The sequence below is a fragment of the Microcebus murinus genome, chromosome 2 (assembly GCF_040939455.1).
Source record: "Microcebus murinus isolate Inina chromosome 2, M.murinus_Inina_mat1.0, whole genome shotgun sequence".
In the NCBI taxonomy this organism is placed as follows: Eukaryota; Metazoa; Chordata; class Mammalia; order Primates; family Cheirogaleidae; genus Microcebus; species Microcebus murinus.
This window is the reverse complement of record NC_134105.1, coordinates 59,823,244-59,840,537: the sequence shown is the minus strand read 5'-3', so window position 1 is coordinate 59,840,537 and position 17,294 is coordinate 59,823,244. Positions and strand designations below refer to the sequence as shown.

Below are 17,294 nucleotides of genomic sequence, written 5' to 3'. Positions count from 1 at the left end.
TCTTCACCAGTGATCTTTCTGAAAAACAAATTTGATCATTTATCTCCCTTACAATTCTTAAGTTTCTCCCCATACCCCTCGTAGATTTCTTTGGGTTCCAGCAGGAATCAATCGCATATTCAAACTAGGATAATTTGAAGAGATTTTGATAAAGGGAATATTTAGGAAGGTGTGGATAGGGAGCTATAAGGAAGTGTGTAGAACTAGGATAAAATGTGCTCCATTAGCATCCCCAGGCTTAAAGGAGCTTAGGAAGAGAGTGGTTGCCAGGAACTAGAGACAGAGAGGGCTTGTTCTTATTCTCAGGCTACTTTTAGATGCTAAGCCCTTTTATTGAAACTTGTTCACTTGTCTTAATTCTCCTCCAACTTCCTTAACCTCTATGTTGCTATCTTCATATTCTCCACTCTAGCCCCATATATACTGGTAACTTTCAAATTTGTATTTCTCCCAAGTTTCTCTTCTTAGCCCTACACCCCTATATTTAATTGTCTGACTACAAATTTATAGATATCCCACAGCCTCTTCTGATATGTACATATCAGAACTCATCACCTTCTCTCTGACAATTGCTTCACCTACAAAATTCCCCTGTACCAGGAAACAGTACTATCATCTATCCAGTGACCAAAGCCAGAGAGCTGGTGTTGGCATGTGGGACAAAACATGCCTCCTTATTTGCCTCCCAGATATAATTCCTACAGGTACTCCAAGTTTATCTACATCAGATCTCCTTGCTCTAGCCAAGCAAAATTATTTGCAGTTCTACATGCTTGTTTATCTTAAGAATACTCTCATTTCTCTTTTCTCCTCCTTGCCTGTAGCTGGCATTCTTTATCGTACTTATCCTTCAAGAGCAGTTCAAATCGCACTTACTTTATAAAATTTATTTTCCCACCTTTGTTCCTCAACTTCAATTACATTTCAAAATTTTGTTAATATAGTTATTTCATAAATGTATATTTGATGATTTTTTAAGTCTCTCTTCCCTACTGAACCACAAGTTCCTTGAAAGCATAGATGATTATTATCCCCAGCTCCTAACATAATTTGTGCCTTGGTTCCCTCTGTAAAACAGGAAAATAAATCTACTTTGCAGAATTATTGTGAGGATCAGAGATACCATAACTCTGGTGGTATTGTAAGTAAGCTTGGAAGAAGGAAGAATACTTAGGAGTTTGATATGATAATTTTACATAAAATTATGAGGATCTGAAAAGGCACAGGTAGAAAGGGACAGAATTATTTAAAAGATAAACACAGAACTTGGTAACTGATTGAATGTTTGGAGTGAGGAAACACTTGAATTGTTGACATCTTCTGTGTTTAAGATTAGGCACCCAAGTGATTAAGGTAAGTAAGAGAAGCAGGTTAAAAAATTGCAGAGATGAGTTTAATCATATAGTAAGTCTGAGGTATCGGTCCGTCAATACAAACTTCAGGAGACAGTCTCAATTAGGAGTTCTAGAATGTAGATGAGATCTGATCTGTGGAGATATCCAGATAGAAGTGGCTTAGGAAAAGAAACAAAACAAAACTGGCACACCAATAATTTGGGAACTAACAAAGATGAGCATAGTAGTTCCCTGGGAGGTAAGAGAGAAACAGGAGCAAGTGGAATCAAGTAAGCCAAACTAAGAGAGTTCAAGAGAAGACTGGTCAAGAATACTAAATATAGCAGTAAGGTCACAAGATGACCTGAAAAGTGATCACTGGATTTGGCATTTATTTTCTTACCATGATGTTGTAATGATGTGTGAAAACATAGTTAGCTTTTGCCATGAATGAAGAGTAACAACATATACAATAAGTGATTTGAACTCACCTTGAAAGACAGACTCCCCCCCCCCCCCCCACAGGATCCTGCTTTGTTGCCCAGGCTGGAGTTCACTGCAGCTTTGAACTCCTGGGCTCAAGCGATAATCCTGGGTCAGCCTTCTGAGTAGCTGGGACTACAGGCAATGCCATTACACTCTGCTAATATTTTTTAAAAATGTTTTTGGTAGATAGGCCAGTCTTGAACTCCTGGCTTCAAGAGATCCTCCTGCATCGGCCTCCCAAAGTGCTGGGAATACAGGCAGGATCTAGCATGCCTGGCTCTACTTACATCTTATAATACTAAACATATCATAAACCTGAATTAGATAAAATGTTCAATTTAATCTATTTTCATCCCCCCCCCCCCGCCCCAGAACGTGGAGATTTAAATTCAGCAGCCAAAGAACATACCTCACCACTGCTACCAGCAGTCGCACGCACAAACTCTTGTCATTTGTTATATATTGGGCGCGGGGCGCGTTTTGATATTTCAGCCTTCCTCATAACTGAGCCATCGGCCATCATCAGTCTTGTAATAAAACCAATTTGAAGAATCCAGGCTTTTAATCACCCAGACCCATCAAATTCCCAGGACACCCTGTTCTCATACGCCAACCAACCCTAACTGAACTGGGCTCTGGTAACCACCGCCCAGTCTCCCTGAACTTGGGGGACTGTTCCACACAACGGTTCCTTGCCTTGAGCCGGCCGGCAGCGTGGCTGATGGAGTGGGAGGCTGCTGCTGCTACTCCGGTCGCCCGCAGCTCCCGACGTGCTGCGAGGCGTGGACGCAGTCAAGGCCTGGGCGGAAGGGCGGCTCTGAGGAGTCTCCTGCAGCTCGAAATTGTAGCGAGGACCATGTGAGCGAGCTTCTCTGGACGAGCGGGGAGCCGCAGAGGCGGAAGGTGGGGTAGATGAGACCTCAGGCCTCAGCATCTTCTCACACCTCCCCCGGCACGAGGACGCGGTTTCCGAGTGCCCTCCGCGTAGCCCTGAGGCAGACGCAGCTCCACAGAGCAGGGCGCGAAAACAGCGCCGAGCTCACCGAGCTGCAGGGCGCAGGCGCAGGCAACCCCCCCGCCCCCAGCCTTTCACCTTTTCCCTATTCGCAGCTAGCACCCTACTCTCGGCCGCTTCCTAACCCATCACCTTCCACATAAACCTGATTTGAGGTATAGCTTTCCTCAACTCGCAGGTATCAGGCTGAACACAATTCTTCAGGGCCCATGGATGACCACAAGATTTGGTAGCCCTATTATCCCCATAGCACCCTATTTCCCTTATTGCAAAAAGCAACGTGATTTTAAGTATTTCCCAAACACCTAAGCAGTTTTTTTAAAAAAATTGTTTTGAGAACAAGGTTGCCCAGAGCAGTGGTTTCATCATAGCTCACTAAAGCCTCAAACTCCCGGGGTTCAAGCGATCCTCCTGACTCAGCCTCTTCTAGATGCTGTGACTACAAGTTGCTCACCACCGTGCCCAGCTATTTTTTTTTTTTTTGTAGAGGCCGTTTCAGATATGCTTTTCAGTTTATATAATATACACACACATATATAGCGCATACACACGTATTTTTAACAAAACTATCAGTTTGGTGGAAAATGCAGCTAATTTTAAAATATACTGTCCATCATCCAGCATCAGTGAAAACAGTACAATCCATTTAAAATTGGTCTTGTGAACAAATACAGGAAAGATCCACAAGGCTATATTTTCACGAGATAGTATGCACATGTCTGTGTGCATAGTTTGGTAGGAATCAAGGAAAGACAGGGTGAGATCTCTTGGATAGTGTAAGAACAGTTTGCAATCCTCCCATTTCTAATTAGTTAAGAGCAAACCACAGAAGTTCAAACTCCCACTTTGCTATTTAGTTTACTTTTCTCAATTGAATATGGCAATAGTACAACCTTCCTAGGGATGCTTGAGGAAACAATAAAATCCTCTGCATAATGCTATAACATTATACACTATTATCAAATATCATAAGTTTATCCATGGCATAGTTCATCCACATCCATCATGCAGGGTATTGCAAATGTTTGAGAAAATATGAACTTCCATCAAGAAAAATGTTCATTACAATATCTTATTTTCACTGAAACTGTAATCTCTTAGACAACCGTTGTGCTCATTGTAGTTTTTTGGAAACACAGGTTCAAATAACCCAACTTATCTGTTAAACTGTTTCCTTATTGGAAGAAAAAAGAAAGGCCAACAATCCCCTGGGTAATTGAGATCTATAAAATGCTATTAATTAGTCCAAGTTGCAACCCTTTTCTAAAAAGGTGAATTGTCATTTACCTAAATTAAATGTGACCACTTCAGAGTAATCGTACTCAAAAACCTACAAATTATTTCCAAATTGCAGCAGCCATTTATTTTGTGCATCTTTTAATTCATATATAAGGTTTATCCATTTTCATCAGTTAACAGGAACTGTTGACACAAAACATTTTACATTAACTATTGTTATAGAATGCATGAAAGGAACACAGGGGCAAGAAATAAAGTAGAACCCAAGAGTTTTTTAAAATTTGCTATGTTATGGAGACATGAACAGATGCACTTAAAGTACAAACAAAAAACTGGGTGAAAATAAAACACAGGTCTTTATTTTACAAAATATATAATTACATGATTTACTGAAATTAATTTAACACAATATACAAAGTATTAACAGCAATTTTTAAGTTTGATAAGCACGTCAAACAGAGAAATGTTGAGATGGCAAAACTATACTATTCAACGTTTGAATCTAGCTCAAATTCAATGAATCTAGTTCACTAGCTCAGGCTGAACATTCATCCTCCGAAGCACTTCTTCAGGCATGCAAAAAACAGGACTAACAGGTTTAATCTGTTCTTCTCCCAAAAGTGACAATCCAGCAATTCCAAATAATGTATGAAAAGGATCCACCTATTAAAAAATAATGACTATTACAAAATGAAAACCTCTAAAAATAACCCTCTATAAATATCTACATTAGAGTCAATTGTGTTGTATGTATATGCATAAATGGCTGAAATAAAGAGACCTCAAACTATTTCTAAATACTTGACCTTTACCATATAGTAATTTTGTTAGCAATAGGCAACAAATGAGAAATTTCTGTAAGCTTGGCCTGTATCTTTCATACATTTAAAAATTAAGTTCCAAAAAAATTTACCACTTTTAAAGCAACATCCACCCAGTTCTAGATCTGGAAATACCATGAACTAATGCCAATACTGAAAAAAATAACTTATAAAAACATGACAGAAATACACTTGCCATATCTCCTGGCCTGTCCGCAAATCCACCCGTTTCTTCATCTTGACATGCTAAGATGAAACTACGCAATTTCTCTCTGTCAATCCAATGAAGCCTTCCAATTATCTTTAGGGAAGCCAATACCCACCATGAATAACATACATCTGGTAACTAAGGAGGGAAAAAAATAGTTACAAAAAGTTGTCACAATTTTATTCTTTTATTTCTCTAGTTCTGAGAAGTTTAAAAGTCTCACTCTTAATTAATCTACTGTTCAAACAGTAGGGGGCAGGAGGCAGAAAAGACTTGTGTTTAAAATGCTTGCTTAGAATTAAAGATAATCAACGAGTAAGAGAACACTAAACTTCATTCTACACAACCACTTTGTCAAAATCAATTATACTTTCACACCCATAGATGGACAAGTGTCTGGATGTGGATACCAGTATCAATGAGCACTTCAACCCAAGGGATTCTACTTTTCCCAAAGGCAGTCTTTTTAGGAGGTGTTACTGAAAAATTACAACAGAGGAAAATAAAAAGCTCAGTCATTTTACAAGAACAATACTGAAATGCACAAGACAAAGCAGCAGCATTCACTCAAGGTTATAAAGCTAACAGAACACAGCTTATCAAACAATACCTTCTCTGGCCTTCCATTGAGTCCACCTGAGGGTAACTGTCGTTCACAAAGCCACCAACCAAGTAAATCACAATTTACTTGATGCAACTGACTGGTAATAGCCAGGAATCCTGTGCAACAATAGATCTAAAATTACAGACATAAAGTACATGTGTATAGTAACTTCTTGATAGTAAAACTGATAAAAACTATTCAAATTATTAAAACTCAACTGTATATCAGAACTTTTACTTTCTGATGGAATAATTTAACACCCAGAAATCCAAGCACACTATTACTAGGATCCAATTCTGCTGTCAAAATTTCTTCATGGCAAAGTATTTTACAACTATTTACATACAAAATGTTCTCTGGCACAAGTAAAGGGGTGCTCATTTAGCTCAGGTTAGGTAGGGATAGAATGTTTCATCTGCATAGTTCATTAAAAATTAATTGAAGATGAAAATGTATTTTGGTGTTTATGAACCTACTTGTGCTTGCTTGGGGTCAGAGGGGATCCACTATATAAAAGCAAGTTATTGTAAAAATCCCATCTGTACTTACCAATTAAACAACTTTTATACAGCCTCCCATATCAAATTCACTACATTCATATTAACAGACACTGAAATTACTATTGACACATTTTCCCATTTTATGACACTGGTTATATCATCCAAATTGACACTAAATTTTAATCTGCATTAATAAATTACCTGCCCAGCATGAGATTCAGAACCTGGTCTGCAACCAAATCCACCATCAAAGTTCATACAGGATAAAACAAATTCAATTGCCTTTTCCACATTAATGGCATCAAGCTTCCCCTATAAACAGAAAAAAATATGCCTACTAAATTCCAGAGTATTCATGGGCACTTAATCATTTCAACACATTATTGAAAACTTACCAATAGAGCCAAAGTTGCCACTGCACAGAAAGAGAATCTTGTATCAATTTCTCCTAAAATAGAGATAAAACCAAACCATGTTACCAGAGGCCTCTGATCATTATATATAGTTATGCTATCTAAAAACAAAAACTGTAGAACTGCCACATTAAATTTCCCAAAGTTCAAAAGCTTGACTTTTAGTCAGGAAGAAAGCTAAATCTAAAGTTAAATGCTTTTACTTCAAGAAGAAAACTAGAAAACTGTTTTGTCAAAACAGCAAATTATCTAAGTTGCTTACAAATGCCCAGAAAAAGAAACAGACCCAAAAGGACTAGTCAGTTTTTGACAATGCAAATAAACTTCCTCTACTTTATAAAGTAGATTTTCATATCCCATGAAGCAGCTGGTCTCTCTGGCCTGCACTGTGTTCATCCCTGAAGCAGAGATTATCTGGATTTATCAAATAAAATTCTATTTCCTCCCTCCACTCAAATATTCAGTAAGTTTGTAAAGTTTTTTGAGTATGTGTCCCTTTCTGGTAAGTAGCTTTAAAACTTTACAAAGCCACCAAATATTGGGGAAAAAAATTTCACCTACCTTATCTGGCCCCCTGTGTTCCAGTGCTCTTGTATGCTGACATAACTACCACAGTGCATGCTGGAACTTCCAGCAGACCATTAACTCCAGTTAGACCAGCTGCTTAGTGGGACCTGAAAAGATGAAAAACTTAAAAAAAATCCTTATATAGGCCACTAGCAAAGCCAGGGCATTGTAATATTGCTATTTTGGGTAGCATGGATCAAATCGAACATTACCCCAAATGTCTCCAGCAAAAGAACCATCTTCTTTCTGTAGACTTTGTACATATTCCACAACTTTGTTTACGTCAATAACATTAATACTATCATACAGAGTAAGAATCTGCAATGAAGATAAATATTAGGTAAATATTCCTTTAAGTTTATTCTAATTCTGTTATCAACTCCCTTTAAGGTGCCATGCATGTCCTTTTGCCTATGTGTATTAATCTTTTCTCAAATATGCAGACCATCTTGTTATTTAATAAAATTATAGGTATTACCAACAAACTCAAAACTTTAACCTTATAATTTTTCCAAATATAAATTGTAATTTGGCATTCCAAGACTCAAATATACAGAAATAGGTTTTTAAATCACCATGCGGATCTTAACCAATATCAAAACTAAGTAACTCCATTTAGTGATTGTCAAATACTTACATATACTGAAAATACAAATTTTATCCTCCAAGGTCTCAGTGTAACATTGGAACTCACATCAACTTTCCATTCAGCTAATACATGCCATTACATCACTGACCTTGTAGGACCACTTCACTTGTAATGAAATTTTTGTCTTAAGATTCTGATTTTGTCACTTTCCTAATACATAGGTTCAATTCCCAATTCTCAAATAAGAGGACAAATTATCAAGACTGTTAAATTTTAATTAGTATTTACCTGGACAGCACTGAGAGTGTATAAAAGATGAGGATCATGTCCAATACTAGCACTTATTCCACCACACTCATGTTGGCATGACTTAATAAATATCAAAATTTCTTCTCTATTCATGCGATGAAGTTGTCCCATGAGATCCATTACTGTCAGACCCCAATAGATACCACTCATTCTCAAATACTCAGACATGCAGTATTCCTAAAATACACAATTTCTTAAATGTGTCAGTTTGAACTGGTGAAGGTTAAAGAGATTAAACACACAAAGCTAACTCACTAGCCACACTATTTTTACTTCTCCTGACCCTAGCAATATCATTAACCTGTACTGAGTGTAAATTTGTAGCTCTCAGTTAGAAGCCATCTTCAGACACAACTGTTACTCAGAAAAAAATAATTACCTAACAAGCATATGATAAATTCAACTATGGCTGACAATACAAATCGAGCTTTAGTTTCTTTCAAGAGCTGACCAAAAGGTAAAATAAGTCAGACGAATATACCCATTTCATCTGTAAAATTAGGGGAGCATGTTTTTTTCGGAGTACCTATTTCATATTTTAGACATCCATTCTTCTAACATGTGGACTCTGTAAAAAAATCTATTAGTAAATGACATAGCCACATGAAAAGCAAAATGACCTAAGCATGCCAATGATAACTTTAGGTCCAGATAAAATGGAAGCTAATCAATGAGACATAAACATAAATATGAAGCTTCCACAAATTTTTGCTGCAGCCACAATGCATTATATTTCAGAGGTTTTCTATCAGGTAATAGTAGTTAGTTACCAACCCAAATGCAGAGTTTTACAGTTGGGTAGTAGATAAAAGGAGTAAATAAGTCAAGCCCCATCCCTTCAAGTCATACTGGAAAAAAGTACTTATTTACATATTATCTTAACTTCATGACTGCTACTACATATTTAACTGCAAGCTTATGAAAACAACCTAACACTTAAGTAAACAATTTGTGAATACGTTACCCAAATTCGTAGGTAACTGGAATTGTTTGGATATTATTGGAGAAAAAACATTTATTTACAACTAAGTTGTTTATTACTTTCTACCAAGATTGTCCCTGAGAGGAAGACTAATCTTTGAAGCTTAAAAATTTAAGGTAAAACTTTTTCAAGGTCTCAGCGTAATTCTAGAGCTTAAGTGTTATTACACATCAGCAATAAATTCAGGTAATACATGCCAAAACATCATTGACCTTGAAAGTATTACCCCAACTATAAAAATAGAAACCCATTTTGTGCCTCAAACCCCCAATCTATTTTGTCTGGCAAGCACAAAGTCAGTATTGGTAAGAACCACAACTGATTTTGATATACCCCTAATCTCAGATATCCAAGGTGCATTTATTGAACTTTAAAATCATACATACATAATCATCTTTCTTTGAGCCATAGGATGCAATATAATCTGCATGTTTCTCCAATAATAGGGTGTTGGGTGCATCTGACTTGATAGTAACATCCTTCTGTGGCGTTCCCTTTCAAAATAAGAAAGTTGTGATCTCATCAGTGGTTTCATTTAATGTTCTATCCCAAAGCATATACTCAATACATTCCTGAATTTTACTCCAATATTATCTTGCCACAGAGAAACTTTCAATTTAAAACCTGCAAGCATCTGAACAGAAAGAACTTAAAACATCAACACTCCATCTTAGTGAAGATACAGGTGATTTTCAGGTCTCAGAGTAATTCTAGAGCTAAAGTAGTAATAATCAACTTTAGATTCAGAATACATGCCAGCTCATCATCGACCCAAAAAACTACCTGTATTTGCTGTTCATTTTCTTTCACTCAAAGTAAAATGAAAGAACAGAGAATAGCAGGGCTTATCAGTACAGCATATATGTTTGCATGTGGCAAAAAGCATACAGAAGCATTTTCTTACGAGACAGGGTCTTGCTCTGTCTGGATGCAGTAAGTGACAGGATCATAACCCACTGTAACCTTGAACTCCTGGGCTCAAGTGATCCTCCCGTCTAGGTCCTCCAAAGCGCTGGGATTGCAAACGTGAGCCTCTGCATCCCGGTCAGAGGCATTACTAAAAAAAACCTATCCCTTAACGTGAGCAAATTCTTGCTCAATCAAAAAGTTCCCAGGCACCTTCTACGCACCCCAAAAGCTTTTCAATCAGTCCCGTTAGCTCCGACTTTAATCAGAGTATACTTGCAATCTGAGTATATTTGCAACAAGTCCCCAGGTGATGAGGATGCTGCTCTATTCTCATACATTCCGGTGGTTGAGAATGCGTTAATACTGTAAGCAGTTCACGAAGATTACCAAAAATGATTAAGTAGCGAATTTCCTTCAGATGCTATTTAAATTTACGAGGTTTTCAAGCTAGACTAAACCACTAACGATTTTAACGTAATTTTTAAGTCGGAAATTTATTTTTTTTTTTTTGAAAAAAGCCACCAATCAGCCCCAGCTTCTTAAGAGGAATTAAGAAATAGGATTGTTTAATCCTAAGAGGCCCGCCCAACAGGAAGAAGCCTAGATAAAATTAGAACGAACAATTGTGCCCGCGAGGTCTGCAAAAAACGCTGAGTAATATTTTACCCTAAGCCCTCAAGAAAAATCACAAGGCCCATGTCTTACCATTCTCCCATATTTGCCAAACAACCGTATAGTGACTACGCTGCTCAAAACTACCCTACCAGGTATGCTCCCGACCCATGCAGTTAGCAGCGAGACTCACTCACTCACCATGTCTACGAACGAAAGGACAGAGCCGGGGCAGATCCCGGATAGATTTAGGAGCCCACGCCTGCGCAGAAGCGCCCCTTAGGTCCCCTCTGCGCGCTGACTTAGCTGACCACACTCCTGCCTGAAGTATGGAGCAATTCCATGGCTGCCCTAGGACCCCACCGACTGCTCATAGGTGTCCTCATTGCCTGCGGCCAAAGGCCCTGGCGCCCATTTTGGCGTCCCATGATTGTTTGATTTGTCTAAAACAGTTTTAAATACTATTTGAATATCTGAGTTGCTTTTAGGAAATCATTTTTTTTAAGGAAGATAAGGCACAGAGTGAAATCATTTGTTCTTGAGACTGTTAGTATTCCGAAGATCTGAAATGGCCATTAATTCGTAGATTGCCTGCTTGCACGTAGTAAGTGTTAAGTAAATATTTTTTAAATGACTGGTAATGAAACGTTCCCATACCCTATTTACTTTGTCCATTATAGGTCTGGCTTCTTAACCACTACCATCCCCCACTTCCTCAGGAAGTGCTAGTACTTAAAATACTGAAAATTAGGGCCGGGCGCGGTGGCTCACGCCTGTAATCCTAGCTCTCTGGGAGGCCGAGGCGGGCGGATTGCTCGAGGTTGGGAGTTCAAAACCAGCCTGAGCAAGAGCGACCCCGTCTCTACTATAAATAGAAAGAAACTAATTGGCCAACTAATATATATAGAAAAAATTAGCCGGGCATGGTGGCGCATGCCTGTAGTCCCAGCTACTCGGGAGGCTGAGGCAGAAGGATCGCTTGAGCCCAGGAGTCTGAGGTTGCTGTGAGCTAGGCTGACGCCACGGCACTCACTCTAGCCTAGGCAACAAAGTGAGACTCTGTCTCAAAAAAAAAAAAAATACTGAAAATTGCTTTCAAAAAAACAAGCATCCATTTGCCTTTAAGAGCTTGCCACAGAATTTGGATTTCAGCAATTTTCGTTTGTGCGTTCTTGTATTTCACACCTAAGCATATTTGAGCACCTATTAGAAAATATTGGTAACACATCCCCTTAAAATTGATTGCATTAAGTAACAAGTTGAAAGATTCCTGACACACTGACATACATTGGCTATTAATAGTTGAAACAGTGTTGAATGTACTCTGATCATGGATTTCATGATTCCTCCCTGTGATTTTGTTGATTTTCCTCATTTAGAGTTTTGGGTTGTTTTATTAAATGCATATAAGTTTAGAATTATTATCTATTTTTGGCGAGTTGTGCTGTTTATCATTAAGTGACGACCATCTCTAGCCCTACTAATGCGGTTTTTCTTTAAAAATCTACTTTGTTAGATGTTAATGTAATTTTTCCAGCTTTATTTTGGTTAATAGTCACTTCTAAGAGGGATTTTTTTCACCTTTTTACTTTCACCCTTTCTATGCCCTTAGGTTTTAGTGTATCTTGTGGACAAAATATGGTTGATCTTCTTGTCCAACTTCAGCTAGTAACTTCAGTCCATATATATGTATTTATTTTTTGGACTTGTTTCTATTATCTTTTTGCTTTCCTATGTTTCACGTTTTCTATGCTTTGTATTTTTTGGCCTTTCTGGCCTTGAAAAAAATTGTATTTTATTAATGTTTCCCTATGCTATTTTTTTCTGATCTTCTGGTTTAGAGGTTACAAACATAACTACTTTGAAATATACCTTGCACAATTAAAAATGTCTAAAGTTAATGTCCTTACCCTCTTTCCCAACAGTTAAAGAACCTTAAAACATTCTTTTTGTTTTTGTTCTGAGACAAGATCTTACTGCATCACCCAGGGTAGAGTACATTGGCATCATCACAGCTCACTGAAACCGCAAACTCCTGAGCTCAAGCTATCCTTCTGCCTCAGCCTCCTGAGTAGCTCAGACTACAGGTGCATGCCACCACTCCATGCTAATTTTTGTGTTTTTTGTAGAAATGGGGTCTCACTATGTTGCTGAGACTGGTCTTGAACTTCTGGCCTCAAGTGATCCTCCTACCTGGGCCTCCCTTAAATGCTAGGATTATAGGCATGAGCCACCACCACCAGTCAAGAACCTTAGAACATTCTAATCACCCCACCTTCCTTTTGACTTGTTCTCTAGTATTTTAGTTACGTTTTTTTTTAACTTCATAAATATTTATTATCATCATCATCTAATACAGGCCAATCTTTTACCTACATAGTTTATCAAATCACTTAATCATTTCCTCTTGCATATCACATTGTCATTATGGAATCATTTTTTTCCTTCCTTGAATGATTGTTGGTAGAAGACTGTCAGTTGTGTTTTTCTGAAAATGCCTTTATTTCACTCAGATGATTCTTCAAAGAATTTTGTGGGTTTGCAATTCTAGGTTAGGAGTTGCTTTTTCTCAACAACTGAAATGTATTATTCCATTGTTGCTGTTTGAAGGTATCTGTCAATCTAATTGTTATGTGGGTGATTTCTCTTTTCCTTTTTGATGCCTTTAAGATCTTTTATTGGTTTTCTGTTTTGTGCTGGCTTTCTGGGTTGTCATTAAGGTATAATTAGCAAGATTGGACGACAGAATATATTTAACAGTTCATTAGCTTGATTTTTAACTTTTAAATCTTAAGGCATATAATATGTGGGCCTCTATTTGTGTTCTTGCTCCAGGCCCTGCAAATGTTGAGGTGGGTAGGGGGCAGCATCTCTCTTTCAGTATTTTCTGTTTTGGGAACTTTAGTGGACTTTCTTATTCCATCCTTCTCATTTCTTAACCTCCTGTATTTTCCATCTTTATGTCTTTCTATGATGCATTCTGGGTAATTTCTTTATATCTATATTCTAGTGTCCTTTTGCTACTTAGAGTCCATGGGCTAGCAGCATCAACATCACCCTGAGATCTATCAGAAAGGCAGAATCTGAGTCCTACCCAAGACCTACCAAATCACATTCTGTATATTAGTAATCTTCCAAGGTAGTTCCTATGCATGTTAAAATTTGAGAAACACTATTTCAGTTCACTAATTCTCTCTTCAGCTGTGCCTACTCTAGCTAACCAATCCAATGAGTTTTTTGTTTCAATAATTATATTTTTTCTTCTAAAGTTTCTATCTGATTATTTTTCAGATCTGCCTGTTTATTTTTATAGAACCCTGTTGTATTCCTTTTCCCCATTTTATTTCTTTACACATTTCACATTATTTTATACAATTTCCCTTGGTATCCATGGTGAATTAGCTCTTAGATCCCCTGAAGATATCAAAACTCAGAAATGCTCAAGTCCCATGTATAAAATGGCATAGTATTTACATATAACCTATGCATGTCCTCTAGTATACTTTAAATCATCTCTAGATTACTTATAATACACAATACATTGCATACATATAACTTCATTTGTGTGAATTCAACATAGTACTAAGCACGCAGTAAATTCAACTTTTGCTTTCTGGAACTTTGTGGAATATTTTTTTCCCTTTACATTTTCTATCTGAGGTTGGTTGAATCCATGGTTGCAGAACCCATGGATATGTGGGGCCAGTTGTACTGTGTATCTGATCATTCTAATATCTGGAGTATTAAAGTCCAAAATCAGTTATATTTTATTTTCAGTTGACTTTTTTTTTCCCCATGGTAATTGGTTCCTTATTTATTTTGGAGATTTGTAGTTGTAAGCTCATATTAGGGCCTAAATTGAAGGTGCTTTTCTTTGGAGAATATTTGCATTTGCTTCTGACAAAGACCAGAAATCTACATTATGCAAACATATATTAAGCATGTGCTATATAGCTGGCCTTCTAAGAAAATGGCTCAAGTAAGAAATGTTTCTACCCTGAAGGATCCTATTCTGAAGGACAGTTGGAAATCAAGGGAGAGATGGATTGATCACATCTTTTGGGAAAAGCAGTGTTTGAAATAAGAATAATGCAAACATCTGATCTAAAAAGTAACATTATTCAGATTGAGTCAGTAACTGCTGAAGGAATGAAAAAGAAACCTCACTTCCTACTCTATAAATTCATTTCACAGATATTTATTGGATGCCTAGAATGTGTTGAGTATTATTATAGGTTTTGGGGTTACAGTGGTAAGCAAAAGGGAAATATGTGTAGGGAACATATAATCTAGCAATTGTAATTACATTGAGCAATTCTATTCCTAGCTATCCTACAAATATAATTGCTCAGGTGTGAAATGATTTATGTGCAAGGATATTCATAGTGGCAGTCTTTGTAATAGCAAAAGATTATAAAAATTTTAATTGACTATCAAAAACTTAATAAATTTTGGTCCATTTATTATTATATAACCTTTGTAAAGAATGAAGAAGCTCTACATACATTGCTATGGAAAGATCTTCAGAATATACTAAGTGATAACAAACATTAAAAAAAAAGTACCAAACTGTGTAGTATGCTACTATTTGTTTAGGACACAAAGGTAAAAATATATGTATATAATAATATTTGTGAAGGCAATTACCAAAAGCAGCTACCTACAATGAGGAGAAATGGGTGGGACATAGGATTTAAGAAAGGCTTACTTTTCACTGAATATTCTGGTACTTTTCTTCAAAGAATAAAAATATTCCCTTCCAAAGAAATATGGCTATACTATAAAAGGGAATTTTACTCTCTTCCTTTATGATATTGAGTAAAGCAATTAACTACCACCATTCAGTGTTGGTCATCTACGATAGATTACTACAGAGTTTTGGTTTTACTCTGATGCTTATTTGAAGTTTCTGCTATAAGCTAGAGGCAAAAGTTTGTGTCTTCAAAAAGGGACAGTCTTAGAGCCTCATGGAAAGGACCAGGTGCTTTGAACTGGAGATATATACATATATTTGTTGCTGGTTTTTTTTTTTTTTTCAATACAGCAGGAAGCACAAATGCAGTTCCTCTACTACCACAAATTATGCAGTCAAATTTCCCACATTTGTGGAAATTGCCAGGAGGTCAGCACATCCAGTATGCAATGGATAAGCCTCACCCTGGGAAAACCACCTTCATGATCAAGGTATCTCCCCTGCCAGGTAAGTTTGAACTATTAATATTTTGAACTATTGATAAATACTTCAAATAGACTCTTGGGTATAGGCTTCTGAATGGACATAGCTAGACAGTTTTCAAACTTTCGCAGCAAACTGAGTCAGCATTTCCAGGATTCTTGTTAGTCTAGAAGCAGACTTCTTCATAAAAGCAGTCCACTTACCCAATTTCCAGCAGAACAATTATATAGGATTGAATGGACTAATGAGGGAAATTTAATCATGGTTATTTTTTGGTATATTGAGGTAGTTATAAGGTTCTATTTTTATGGTGTATGAGGAAGCTCTTCTTACTTCTTATTAAGCTATTTCTAATCTTCAATTTAATAAACTCTGCTTTTATAGACTGAAATTTTAAAATGATATATGTGATTCTAAGCTTTCCAAATTCAGAAACATGTACTGAATCTCCTTATATTTCATGGCAATATTCAATTGCAATGTGTACTCCTTTTTACCAGGATATAATTGAGCAAATTGATTGTGTAACCAGCACCATACCAAGAGTGTCTTATTTGAGAATAATTTTCGTTTAATCAGTTATGACAAGCCCATTATTAAAAATAAGTTAGGCTGGGCATGGTGGCTCACGCCTGTAACCCTAGCACTCTGGGAGGCTGAGGCGGGTGGATTGCTGGAGGTCAGGAATTTGAAACCAGCCTGAGCGAGACCCCGTCTCTACTAAAAATAGAAAGAAATTAATCGACCAACTAAAAATATATATATATACAAAAAATTAGCCAGGCATGGTGGTGCATGCCTGTAGTCCCAGCTACTCGGGAGGCTGAGGCAGTAGGATCGCTTGAACCCTGGAGATTGAGGTTGCTGTGAGCGAGGCTGATGTCAGGGCACTCACTCTAGCCTGGGCAACAAAGTGAGACTCTGTCTCAAAAAAAAAAAAAAAAAGTTGGCTGTATGTAGACTGAATGCCTACAAAACCATCTCGGTAAAACTAGAATGGTACCTAGCTTGTTTAAGCGGTTCCAATTTTACAGGTGGTAAAGAAGAGCACTGCCTGGCAGGCAGGAACCCTGGCATTTTAAAGATGTTGAGGAGAGAAATTTACCCAAATTCTTAGATTCTACAGGAGAAATCTATTGGAGAGTTTCTTGAGCTTTGTTCCCTAGCTTTGAGATAGCAAGTGATACAGGCTTTTCAAAGTCTAATTTACAGTTCCTTATGAAAACTTTCAGACAGAAGTTAATCCTGTGGCCTTAGTAATTGTTCAGTATTGCATGGCTCTGGATTTGCAAAGCAAATTTGAGGAGGCCTATGTGGTTAATTAACACTCTTGCTGTACCTGTGTAAATAATCAGGCCATACCTAATGAAACCTGCCTTTTTGTGATCAAGAATAATCTTGGCAGATTCCTTATGATCAAAAGGAAAAGACTCGGCCGGACGCGGTGGCTCACACCTGTAATCCTAGCACTCTGGGAGACTGAGGCGGGCGTATTGCTCAAGGTCAGGAGTTCGAAACCAGCCTGAGCAA

The 17,294-nt window shown here is 37.4% G+C and overlaps 2 protein-coding genes and 4 non-coding genes across 7 annotated transcripts in view; all 6 read right to left on the bottom strand.

Annotated features, from left to right (window-relative positions):
* MSH4 (mutS homolog 4) overlaps nucleotides 1-2,887 on the bottom strand; it is a 93,967-nt gene extending 91,080 nt beyond the window's left edge. The window contains exon 1 of the mRNA XM_075999426.1: nucleotides 2,517-2,887. Coding sequence (XP_075855541.1) covers nucleotides 2,517-2,754 — 238 coding nt within the window. The 5' untranslated portion in view covers nucleotides 2,755-2,887. The remainder of the gene's footprint in view (nucleotides 1-2,516) is intronic.
* A 1,285-nt stretch (nucleotides 2,888-4,172) lies between these two features.
* Nucleotides 4,173-10,886, bottom strand: RABGGTB (Rab geranylgeranyltransferase subunit beta). Of its 2 annotated transcripts, none has more exons than XM_012787913.3 (9): nucleotides 10,790-10,886; nucleotides 9,454-9,561; nucleotides 8,065-8,262; nucleotides 7,400-7,505; nucleotides 6,603-6,655; nucleotides 6,409-6,519; nucleotides 5,714-5,839; nucleotides 5,092-5,241; nucleotides 4,173-4,737 (listed from the first exon to the last, which is right to left on the bottom strand). In XM_012787913.3, the coding sequence occupies exons 1-9, from the start codon at nucleotides 10,790-10,792 to the stop codon at nucleotides 4,597-4,599; spliced, it is 996 nt and encodes a 331-aa protein (XP_012643367.2). In that variant the 5' UTR covers nucleotides 10,793-10,886; the 3' UTR covers nucleotides 4,173-4,596. The 2 variants fall into 2 exon arrangements, with proteins under 2 accessions (XP_012643367.2, XP_020141125.1); XM_020285536.2 differs by having other exon boundaries at nucleotides 10,682-10,797.
* Nucleotides 7,854-7,925, bottom strand: LOC142869842 (small nucleolar RNA SNORD45). The gene has a single exon (XR_012918394.1). It is a non-coding gene; the product is annotated as a small nucleolar RNA SNORD45 (small nucleolar RNA).
* Nucleotides 9,197-9,280, bottom strand: LOC142869840 (small nucleolar RNA SNORD45). The gene has a single exon (XR_012918392.1). It is a non-coding gene; the product is annotated as a small nucleolar RNA SNORD45 (small nucleolar RNA).
* On the bottom strand, nucleotides 9,761-9,839 carry LOC142869841 (small nucleolar RNA SNORD45). Its single transcript, XR_012918393.1, has one exon. It is a non-coding gene; the product is annotated as a small nucleolar RNA SNORD45 (small nucleolar RNA).
* Nucleotides 10,887-15,629: 4,743 nt separating the features above from the next.
* Nucleotides 15,630-15,796, bottom strand: LOC142869621 (U1 spliceosomal RNA). Its single transcript, XR_012918216.1, has one exon. It is a non-coding gene; the product is annotated as a U1 spliceosomal RNA (small nuclear RNA).
* Nucleotides 15,797-17,294: the final 1,498 nt, after the last annotated feature.